This window comes from Grammomys surdaster, unplaced genomic scaffold (assembly GCF_004785775.1).
Source record: "Grammomys surdaster isolate TR1022 unplaced genomic scaffold, NIH_TR_1.0 126185, whole genome shotgun sequence".
Taxonomy (NCBI): Eukaryota; Metazoa; Chordata; class Mammalia; order Rodentia; family Muridae; genus Grammomys; species Grammomys surdaster.
The window spans coordinates 6,987,865-6,999,786 of record NW_021620991.1 but is presented as its reverse complement, the minus strand read 5'-3'; the positions used below and the strand labels follow the sequence as shown (position 1 = coordinate 6,999,786).

Genomic DNA, 11,922 nt, shown 5'->3' with positions numbered 1-11,922 from the left:
TTTCTCTCCTCCTCCTCTTCCTCCTCCTCCTCCTCCTCCTCCTCCTCCTCCTCCTCCTCCTCCAAGATAGAGTCTCATGAAGCCCAGGCTGGCCTTGCATTCACTAAGTAGCCGAAGATGACCTTGAACTTTTGGTCTTCCTGTCTCTATCTGCTGAGGGCCTAAGACAGAAGTGAGCCTCTCCTTCTACATGTGCCTAGGTAGCTGAGCTCCAGTCATTAGACTTGGCAGCAGTGTTTTCACCTGCTGAAGCATCTTGCTGTCCCTGTCCACTAAATGGGTGTGTATCATCATGACTGGTTTTTTATTTTTTTTTTAACAGTTCAGGGGAATCAAACCCAGAGTGTGCTAGACAACCATTCCACCATCGGATCTATGCTCCACCTCCCCCAGTTTTTGTTGTTTTGAGACAAGGTTTTAGTATATAGCCCAAACTGTTACTTAACCCATGGAAAGGCCCTCAACTCCCACTCCCAAGCGTTAGGAATATGGGCACGAGTCACTGTGGCACCAGACACAGGCTTTTCCTCCCAGCCTTAGGGATTCATTCCCACAGTCACCTGGATGAACCAGCCCCCCTTCCCCTCGAACCCCTTTGAGTCCCTGCATGCCATTGGCTCTAAAGTCTTCCTGGACTGCCCTGGACTGCACTGTGTCTCCTCCTTGAACCTCTTTCATTACCAGGTACTTATCTTTATTCAAAACACCAATTGCCAGCGTCCCACTACAGGGTGAGCCCAGGACAATAGGGTGCCCGCCGTGCTGGCCTGGGCAGTACATAGGCTGAGAGGCTGGCCCTGCTCTTTGGAGCCTATCATGTTCATTGGTGCTCTAAGCATCTCTAGGATGACCATGTCTCATGAGTGACCGTGTCTCCCTGGTCAGCTGGATTGTGACTTTGCCTTATCTCTTCAGACACCGTGGCTGCTGTCCCTTCGAGGGGAGCTGGTGGCTTCTCTGGAGGATGCCAGCTTGATGGGATTAGAGGTGGATATTGGTGCCACCACGGTCACCATCCAAAGCCCAAGACAAGAACTTCTTCAGAAGCAGGAGGTTGGTGGTGGATGGTAGGCCGTGCCAGGCTCGAGGGAGGGCTCTGTAGCCTGGCACCCCAAGGAACACTTTGTCACCCTGAAGTGCCAATTCACGTGTCCACCTGTGAGACTGGACAGATTTAGGCAGGCGGCTTCGAAAATTGGGCCCCATTAGTGTAAAGTGCACTGCTCGGCAGATGAGGGGCTCTGGCAATCATGTATTCAGCGAGTCCTGATCATGGTGGCAGGAGCGTAATTACCATCTCTTTAAATAGCCCAAAGTTGCCGTGTAAGAGAAGACGGCTCACATGACATTTGCTCCGAGCTTGCTTCCTGCTAAAAATATCCCGGCTAAATAATATTTCCTGGTTGCACTGGAGCAACAGGCCCTGGCCTGGAGTCTGACTCTTAGGGGCTTTGTTCAGGGATGAGGTGGAAGGTGGGGTGGATAGGGGGCACTGATGGAGAGAATGTGCCTCTGGAATAAACAATGGCCACAGGGGGACCTTCCTGCTTCCCCAGGTGTGGAACACCTCCCTGGAGCTCCTGCCACTCTGGCTGGTGAGCGGTTCCTACGCCTACTCCTTCGAGGCTGCGTGCCCGCTGGGTAAGACCCAGGGGTGCCCCTAACGCCCACCTCTCTGACTTAACCACTGTCTGTCACTTCTGCTTTCTCCCCTCTGCTAACCACTTTGTCCCCCTGCCCCAATCTGCCTCCCCTTTTCTTATCCCCAACCTCTGTGCTGAGAGGAGTTTGAAGGAATGTTGGAACAAGCTGAGTTGGTATGTGGAGTGTGACTGTGGACCAGTCTATGTACCGAGGGCTGCCGACCTGGGATCTGGGAACATCTCAGGGCTCCAGGCAGACTCTAGGGATGCTGAAGACAAAGATGAGAAAGGATCTGTGGTCTTATTCTGCAAGGTGTAGTTAGAGGTGATACCCTCCCTTCCCGTGTGTTTCGATACCCTGCTCCCTTCTGCATTGCCAAGAGGCCAGGACTCTGGAGGTACTCTGCTGGCCTGTAGGGGATTTAAATTCTGAAGATCTCACTATGCAAAGTTAGATGGACCAAAGGCTTTGTCTTATGTGGATAGATGAGAGAGGAGGAACCCTGCAGGTTTGATTAGAGTTTTATCATGAAATAAGTTTCAGAATGAGAACTCTGGGGAGTTTGGGAGCCTTGGGAGAATGTCCTTCCAAGTCCCTATATGTCTCCTGCCCTGTTGGTATTATTTGAAATATTTTTATTTGGAGACGAATGCTTTCATTTAGCAACTGCAGAGCTGGCTCAGAATGTCCCCGGTGAGAGGGCTGACACAACAAAACTCTCCCTAAAGCGTAAACAACTGATGAGCTGTTTCCTAACAGTGGCGTGTAATGGAAGGAGTAGCAGGCAGGCTCGTGGAAAACAGTCTTAGAGAGATGGGCCATCCTGCTCCGGGGATCTGCTTTTCTACCGACCTTCCCAAATGACAGCACCCTCTGGGAGCTAGACAGGGTGACCTTTCTGTCCCTTCTCTGTTTTGTTCATGCAGGCATAGTCTTGGGACCAAGTCCCAGTGTCAACGTCAATTGAGTAACGTGTGGGTCTGGCCATGGCCGCGCTAAGGCCCTGTGTGTCTGTAACTATTTTCTGGGTCATGTGTCCTTCCAGTGTCTTCCCAGCCAGGGTCGGAGATCACAATTCACATCCCCAAGCAGAGACTGGGTCTGGTCAAAAGAGGGTCCCTCGTTGAAGAGTCTCTGAGTCCCAGGTTCCTTCAGGTGCAACAGTCTGACACCTTCACAGTGGCTGAGGACAGGGACTTCCTGGTTGTCAGCATACCAGCAAAGCCGCTGCTTCAGGACCAGGTCAGTGTCCTGAGGGCACCGCCATGCTATTCTCTCTGAGGCCTCCTGCATTAGAGCCCGAAGAGAGAAATGCAGAGAGCAGGTCTTTGGGAGCTGGTTGGGGGACGGCCTCTCCATTCAGACCCTGGAGGTTCAGCTTAGTTTTGGAGGTGGCCCCAATGGGGACAGCCATAGGGCATGGGTACATCTTGTCACATGCAACCAATGCCTTGCTGCCTTACAGCCATGCGAAGAGGCCAGAGAATCCCCAGGGACACAAGCATTCTACAGAGTGGACCTGAGCCTGGACTTTGCAGAGATGGACTCCCCAGTGCATTGGACAATAGAGAACTTTTTCCAGTGTGTGGGTAAGTAAGGAAGCCTGAAAGCGTGCCTGCTGGTGACAGGCACATGTCACACAAGGTCGAGTTTCTTGCCCTGGGTTCATTCTCCTATGACAGATTTTCATTCTCTGGATGGGAGAGCTGCCACATCCAGGTAGCTTAGTGATTCTGTCAGGCATGCTGCTGGAGCTGGCTGAGGTAAAGAGAGGCCTGGGTACCGAATGGGGAAAAGGTACCCAGCTGTGGATGGAAGACAGAGGTGGGAGCTTAGCAACTGTCCAGCTCAGCCTGAGGTTAGAGTGTGCCCATGCACGTGTGTGTGCACGCATATGCGTGCATGCATGTGTGTTTGTGCGTGTGCGTTTGTGTGTGTGTGTGCACGGATATGGAGGCCAAAGGTCTACCTTGCTCACTCGACTTGTTTTTTTGAGACATAGTCTTGCACTGAACCTGGGGTTTACCGATTCAATACTCTGATCAGTTAGCAAAGTTTAAGGATCCTCCTGCCTCTGCCTCCCAAGTGCTGGGATTCCAGGAACATGCTGCAGCATGGGGCTTTTAGGCAGGGCGTTGGTGGCACACGCCTTTAATCCCAGCACTTGGGAGGCAGAGACAGGCAGATTTCTGAGTTCGAGTCCAGCCTGGTCTACAGAGTAAGTTCCAGGACAGCCAGGGCTACACAGAGAAACCCTGTCTCGAAAAACCAAGAAAAAAAAAATTTGTTTTGTTTTGTTTTTTGAGACAGGGTTTCTCTGTATAGTCCTGGCCATCCTAGAACTCACTCTGTAGACCAGGCTGGCCTGGAACTCAGAGATCCACCTGCCTCTACCTCCGGAGTGCTGGGATAAAAGGCCCGTGCCATCACCGCTTGGCTTTTTTTTTTTTTTAAATTTACCTATACAGGTGTTTTGCTTGCATATATGTCTATGCACCATAAAACCAGAAGAAGATTTCTGATGCCCTGGAACTGGAGTTACAGACAGTTGTGAACTACCATGTGGGTGCTAGAATCATCTCTTCACTCCACAGTGTTTTCTTTCCAATAAGGGATCTGGAGATCTGAAGCCAGGTCCTTGTGAATACAAGTGTGGCAACCACTTTACTGGCTGGCCTATCTTCTAGTCACTTAGTTTTACTCTGAGATGGGATCTTCGTGTGTAGCTTTGGTTGGTCTTAAACATCCTCTGCCACTCTGGTACTGGGTTGGCAGACATGTGCCTGACACTTCTCTGAGTGGTACCAGGGGTTTTAATTTTGTTTATTTTGTTTTGTGAGATAGTCAGAGACTCACTTGGTCCAGGGTAGCCTTAACTTTATCACATAGTCAAAGGTCACATTGAATTTCTGGTCCTTCTGCCTCTAGCCCACAAGTGCTGGGATTATGGGCAAATACACATCTAGTTTATAAAGTGCTGGGGATCTCACAGGGGGCTTCATGTGTGTTAGGCACCCACTCTCTCCAGTGAGCTACATCCCTACCTAGTCCTCACCTCAGTACCCCACCCCAATCTGGAATATAAGGGTCCCAGAGTCTGTCACAAACACTGCACTAGAAAGTGGGTAGCTCAGGCAAATGCCTGGCACAGGATGTGCCATTTCCACTTAGGTGTGTCCTGCTGTCTCTGTGTGGGCCCCAGGTCAGTCAGCGCCTCAGACACCTTAGCAGAGAGCCCAAGACTTTGCAGTGCATCCTACATCCACGGTCATACCAGGTAAACACCGTGTGTGTGAACTCCGCACGGGATGCTGAGACCCCCGTCTTGGGGTGGGGGTTTGGTGAAAGCCGGGCTACCAGAAAACCTGGTATTCACACGTGCAAAACCACCAGGAGCAAAAACCATTCGAATCCAGCACGAGGAAATACACATAATTCACAAACGATGTCAATCACTTTCATCTCAGACTTCCTAACTGTCCTCAATAGAAGACAGACGGAAAGGAGATTGAACTCAGATGTTAATACTGCAAGAATGCCCTGTTACCAGGATATGATGTCTCGGTGCTGCATAAAAATGTAATTATATTCAGAACTATATTTAAAGATTAAAAGGGGGACTGCCTACCACATCTAGCCCCAAACTCGGAATTAGAAACAAAGACAAAGCCAGAATGGGTTTGGGGAGGGGAGGGAGGGGCGTTAGGAAGGGTCTCGTTCTAACCCGTCTGCTAAAAATGGAAATATTTCTCAAAAGTTTTTACATGTTTCGGCTGCTTTTGTTTTAACAGATTCCTGCGGCACTGATATTGATTTTGAAAGGGAGGGTTGGCTCACTACCCGGCCGGGATGCAGTAAGCATTCAGAGGCCACCAGATGGGGGTCTCTCCAGCAGCCTGTGAGGGGAGATAAGAGACTTCTAGGGAGTCTCTGGGAGGGCAGGTGGACTCAGTGGGAGGTGCCAAGTGAGAGATGGACTTTGTCCTGGCCTCTGAAGGATAGGTAGGTTCTTCACAGGGAGATAATGAATAAAACACCAAAATAGCAACAGCAATAAAAACATTTTAGGAAGATTTTTTTTCCCTCCCTGGGAAGATTTACACTGGGAAAGAATGTTCCCTTTCTGGTTTTATTAATTTCATATCAGCAGCCGGAATGAATCTCTCTCCTCCCTGGTCCCCAGCGCACCTCCTCTGTACCTCCCCTGCAGTTTCTAGGGCTTTCTGTTCTTTTTATAGTCTTCGCGAAGACATCCTGACTTTCCCTGCAGTCTGGAAGCCTGGAGATCAGGAGCTGTTTCGTCTCCTGTAGTTTTTCAGCTCCAGCTTTCTCCATCTTGGCTTTAGTGACCACTTAGTGAGTGTTTGTTAGACCCAGTTTTCACCAGGAATTCTCACAGAATGCTTTTCTTTTGTCAATCGTGAGTTAGAATGTGAATAGATTGTCCAAGTGCCTGTGGCTCTGGAGCTTTCCTTTTAGATTTCTTCTTCTTCTTCTTCTTCTTCTTCTTCTTCTTCTTCTTCTTCTTCTTCTTCTCCTCCTCCTCCTCCTCCTCCTCCTCCTCTTTCTCCTTCTCCTCCTCCTCCTCCTCCTCCTCTTCCTCCTCCTCCTCTTTTTCCTCTTCCTCCTCCTCCTCTTCTTCCTCCTCCTCCTTTGTGTGAATGTTTGTTGTGCCTGCATGTGTATCTATGTACCTTGTTTGTGCCTGGTACCATCAAAGTTAGACGAAGCCACCAGATCCTCTGGAACTTACAAATTCCAGGTGGTCGTTACATACCATGTGGGTGCTGGGAACTGAACCCAGGTCCTCTGAAAGATCAGCAAGTGCTCTTAACTACCAGACTGCCTCTTCAGTCCCAGGTTACAGATTTTTTTTCAAGTCTCTCTCTCTTCCCCTGACAAAACCAAAACCAAAACCAAACCAGTGTTTAAGAGCAACCTAACTGTTGAGAGCGATGGCGTAAGTGGGGTGCCCAAACCCAGAAAAGAAAACCAATGGTAGTTGGGGGGTGGGGTGGCTGAAGTCATCTTCACCTTCTGAAATCAAAGTGAATGCTAGGAAAACAGCTCCTTAGGTAAAGATGCTTGCTGCCTAGCTCGATAGCTCAAGTTCGAATCCCTGCACCCACATGGCAGAGGGGAAGAAATGACTCGGGCAAGTTGTCCTCTGATCGCATGTGGAGACAGACGTAGGAAGTGTGGCACATGTGCTTCCCTGTAATAAAACTTCTAAAATGTGAGTGAGAGGACCTGGAGGGAAGTGTTCATAGCGGTCAGGTAAGGCACATAAACCAGTGAGGGTCTGGACCCCCAGGGCCCAGGGCGAGGGTGATACGGTGTAGGTTGAAGCAGCAGGAACCACCAGATTTCCCCAGACGAGACAGGCTGACTTCTCTGGAGATGCAGCTGAGAGGTTTCCTGTAAGGAGGTGGACCACGATGGCCATGTTTGTTCATTTTACCACATGAAGCTGATTATACAAAGTGTTCTCTAAGAACTAGGTGTGGGGCCGCATGCCTGTGATCTCAGCTTTGGGGTCTGAGACAGGAGGAAGGATGGTGAGTTCAAGAACAGCCTGGGCTACATATGGAAAACCTGTCACAAACAAAACAACAAAATCCCTACGAAATTTCACTGTTTTAACCACCCTACTGCCTGAACCAAGAATGTTAAATGACTATACTAGGCCTACAGATTAGGAGTAGCTACTTAGCATATCCAGGGGATGCTACCAGCATCTGGTACCCAGAGGTCAGGGAATGCTGCTGACCACCTTAAAATACACAAGATGCCCCACCCATAGACAACATGGTCTGGTCTAGAACATCAATAGTACATGGACTAGCTAACCCAAGAATGAGTGGGCAGGGAAAATTACCCAGTTCTGATTGATTCCTGGGCTGGGCCAATCACACCTCGAAATAGGAGATAGTTCTGTGCTGATACCATCTGCTGGCATCTAGGCTGGTCTTTGCAGAAAAAGGATTTATGTATTCTTTTCTTTTTTTTCTTTTTTCTTTTTTCTTTTTTTGGTTTTTTCGAGACAAGGTTTCTCTGTATAGTCCTGGCTGTCCTGGAACTCACTCTGCAGACTAGGCTGGCCTCAAACTCAGAAATCCGCCTGCCTCTGCCTCCCAAGTGCTGGGATTAAAGGTGTGCGCCACCACTGCCCAGCAGGATTTATGTATTCTAAGATTGTTAGCTTTTGAAAGGGAGTCTCAAGCCTGGATTGGCCTTGAACTTGCTATTCAAGGTTGACCTTGAACTTCTGATGCTTGGTTAACACTTTCTGAGTCGCTGGGATTACAGGTGTCTACCACCAGACTTGGCTTATGCCATGAAGGCTTGTGCACGAGGGCAAGCTGCATTTCTAGCCTCTACGGTTAATTGTAAAGGCTCGTGAGAGTCAGCTATGGAGACAGCTCCTATTTCAGTGCTGGGCGCTGACCACTAGGTTTCTGCTCTGTGGGGAAGGGGATGGACGCTCATGGCTTTCATGGCCGGCATCTCGGGAAGGCTGACCTCTGATTTCCATTTTGACAGGCTCGAGAGAAGAGTTGCTTGTCTCAACAGTCACACCAAGGACTACACTTCCCACCCTGTCTCCTGGATGGGAGACTACATCAGTAGAAACGCCATCCGCTGCCTCTTTCCAGCTCCAGACCCCACGGATGACTGCCCTGGAGAAGTCCCCTCAGCATTTTGTGCACCAGCCTGCTAAAGAGTCTACCAAGGCAAATCCACAGTTGTGTCTTCTGTGTGATGTTCCCTAGCCAAGAGTCTGATCCCCATGAGGCAGTGACGGCCGCAACCGGGCCTAAGCCCTTCCTTACTCTCCAGTCACTCCCTGTCAGTCATGTTTCTTCCTTAAATTCAGAATGTTCCCCAGGGAATGTGGGACCTAGAGTGTTCCTACCTAAGGCCAGACCCTTTCGCCTGTCTTCTCTGGCGCTCAGCCTTTCTGTACCTTGAGGTGTGATCTGAGGAAGCAGCAGTAAAGACAGCAGCTGTATTCACAAACAGGGGCCAGAAACTGAGGAATGCCCCAACAGTCTGGTAGCAGGAGCCCTGGAGGCAGGGCTAGAAGCCCAGTCTGAGGCCAGTGGCCCCATATCCATTTCTGGGCTGAGGTCTTCAGGATGGCCAGGGAGGACCACATGCTTTTATTTCTGATGCTTTTTCCTCTCTCTGCAGCAGGAACTGGCAGTGGAGTTTATGGAAATAACCAAACCTGCAGGAGGAAGCTGGGTGTCAGTGTCTTCCCTCTCTTCCAGTGCAATGCAGGAGCACCAAGGTCCTCAGGCTCCTCTAGAGAAAGCAGACCTAAGTCCACATGCCCAGACTCCAGGGACACTCTCCTTAGATCATGCTGATGTTTCCCAGGCTGTCCCTGGCCCTTCACATTCAGTTTTCGTGGCCTCCAGTTCCCTGAGTACACATTTGTCTTCAGAAACCCCCTCTTCTCCATGGCCTTCCTGGCCATCTAATGGTCTCCAAACGCTCCTGAGTTCTGAACCATCTGTTACACCAACTGATGTTCCAATAGCTACAGGAGCTGAGCAGGACACTGTTCAGCCATCAGAAAGTCCTTTCCCACCAGATTTGTCAATCGAGACAGTGAATTCAACAGAGTCCATGAAACCCTTTCCGAGGAAGCCCTCCCACATCACTGAGGAGTTTCCGCCATTGACAAGACCCTTCATGAGCAGCCTGGCTGAAGAGGGGTTGATTTTCCACCATCATCCCAAGAGACCTCAGGAGAGACCCATAATCAAGGCTGAGGAACATCTGCAAAATGACCATGATCCCTCTGGAGAGGAGACCAGAGGGTACCTGGACCTGTCAACCTCAGAACCAAGTCAGGAAATGACAAGGCTGGGAACAGATGCCACATTCATCACCTCAAGAAGGAGGCAGCCAGATGCCAGGGCCTATCTGGGTACCTCAAGTCCAGAGCTCACTGGGAGGCACAGGGTGGGCCCAGCAGCTCCCCAGACAAAACTTCCCAAGGGCCTTCTGGCTTCTACTCCTGAGAAGCCTGCAGCCCCTTCTGAAGGAGGTGTTGCTAGAACCCTACAGCTAGAGTCAGTACCTTCATGGCCTGAGGGCTGGCATGATCTGGGGGCTGCACACACAGCTAGTCCCCTGCCTTCACATACCCAAAGCCTTCTGGCTCCTATAGAAGCCATGTTTACCCCCTCTGGTGAACCTGGAAACACCCTCCCTGGTGGTCAGGAGTCAATGGAGTCCAGGTTAGCCCCCACCTCTGATAGCCATCAGCCGTCTGAGCTTTAGTACATGTGGAGGGGTGCTTTGAGAGGCCCCTGTGCTGAGCCTTTCTGGAGTCTTCAGGCGTGAGTCATAGGAGTGTCCAGGGAGGGGAGGCCCAGAGGAAAGGGAGGACATGGTTTGACATGCTCACACTTCCCTTCAGGAAGCCGGCTGGGGTAGGACAAGAGCCCTTGGCTTCCGTGAACTGGTCCAGCTGTTTTTTTATCTCTCACTGTTAGATCTGGGAAGGCATCTGGGCAGGCTGCTGGCCCTATAGCATGGGCCCACCCATGTCTAGGGCTTTATAACCTTAGCAGGGCACTAGCCTTTCTGAGCCTTGGTTTCTCCATCAACGAATGGACATGATATTAATTCCTGCCCAGTAGGTTTATTGATGGTGGTGGTGGGGGCGGTGGTGCATGAACAAGGATCACATCAGATGCGGGACCCTGCCCAAGCATGCCGGGAACCCCAGGGGAGGGGGATGGAGTGTCACTGCTTTGCCTTCTGTTCCTCACATCCCACGGTTTCTATGGCAGCAGCTGGTTCCCTTCTGGCTTGGCTAGACCCACTGACCTGCAGTGACCCAGAGCTCCCGAACTCTGTGGCCCCGAAGCCCAGCTGTGGCCAGGCACAGTGACCTGGGCTAGAATCCCACTCAGTGCTTCCTTGAGAGGGCAGTGTCTTACCCTCCCCAACCCCCCACCCTGGGCCGACCTGTGGCTGGAAGTGGGATTTGAAATGCAGCCAAGACAAGGAGGCCAGCAGCAAACGCCAGCCCAGAATGCGAACTAAATAAATAAATAAATAATCAGGGTTGTCTTGGCTGATAAACGGTCCCTACCTCGAAGATGACTTCTCCCCACGCGTGCCCCCCTTCTTCCTCTTCTCCGGGCAGATCCATCCCAGGCAAAGGCTTAATAGCCCCATTTAAGGCTTTTCCTTTTCACCACGGAATTGAGCTGCTTCTGCCATTACAAGGTTTTCAGCTTCTCTCTGAAATCAAATTACTGACTCCATTTAATTTTTTAAAAGCTCAGATGATTTCCCTTCTTGAATCCGAACCGTGACTCCAAGGCCAGCCCTCTCTCCTGCCTTACCCACCCCCACCCCCACCCCCCAGGCGCATCCCCTGTGGATAACTGCTGCCCAGGGATGGTGGCCCTCATGCCAAGGCAAGCCTGACACCTAGAGGGGGAATCCAACAGATGGCAGCCCAGGTCCCACATCCTGGACACTTGGCTGGGTGGTCTCAGTTTCCCCTAGAACTCACAGGAGTTCAGGGAGCCCACATGGACACATCGTCACAAGATAGTGAGATCAGGGGTCAAAGCCCAGACTGATGCTCTGGGCTCATGGTCATTCTGCAGGGCCCCACCCCCACACTGCCTTCCACCATGTGTGTTCAGGACCACGTCCCTTGACAGATGTTTATGGAGCCCGTCTTCTGTACCAGGTACCATTCCAGCTTCAGGAACACACACACACACACACACACACACACATGTCTAGAGTCAGGAGGCCCTCTAGACAGAGAAAAGTCCTTTATTCGTGTGTGTGTGTGTGTGTATGTGTGTGTGTGTGTGTGTGTTTGTGTGTTCAAGGGGTGGAGATGTAATAACCACATGGGACAATTCCAGATGTTTCCCAGTGCTCTGAAGAGACCCAAGCAAGCATCTGGGTCAAGGGTTGCTTTGAGTGAGAATGTCAGAAGGCACCAAGGAGAAAAGTCAGAGGCAAACCCTGAATCAGCCCAGCAAGTCAGGCTCACGGTTTGGTGTCACAGGCGTGTGAAGCCAGCACTCCTTTTTTTTTTTTTTGGTTTTTCGAGACAGGGTTTCTCTGTGTAGCCCTGTCTGTCCTGGAACTCACTCTGTAGACCAGGCTGGCCTCGAACTCAGAAATCCGCCTGCCTCTGCCTCCTAAGTGCTGGGATTAAAAGGCGTGCGCCGCCATTGCCCGACAAAGCCAGCATTCCTGATGCTGAGGCAGAAGGCGCTTGAGGCC

The 11,922-nt window shown here is 50.8% G+C and overlaps 1 protein-coding gene across 1 annotated transcript in view; it reads left to right on the top strand.

Moving 5' to 3' along the window:
* Positions 1–10,041, top strand: part of CUNH1orf127 (chromosome unknown C1orf127 homolog) — a 29,242-nt gene extending 19,201 nt beyond the window's left edge. The window contains exons 7-12 of the mRNA XM_028758006.1: positions 916–1,053; positions 1,557–1,641; positions 2,690–2,886; positions 3,110–3,233; positions 8,188–8,378; positions 8,839–10,041. Of these exons, the coding sequence (XP_028613839.1) occupies positions 916–1,053; positions 1,557–1,641; positions 2,690–2,886; positions 3,110–3,233; positions 8,188–8,378; positions 8,839–9,939 (1,836 nt within the window). The 3' untranslated portion in view covers positions 9,940–10,041. The remainder of the gene's footprint in view (positions 1–915; positions 1,054–1,556; positions 1,642–2,689; positions 2,887–3,109; positions 3,234–8,187; positions 8,379–8,838) is intronic.
* The last annotated feature ends 1,881 nt before the right edge of the window (positions 10,042–11,922 follow it).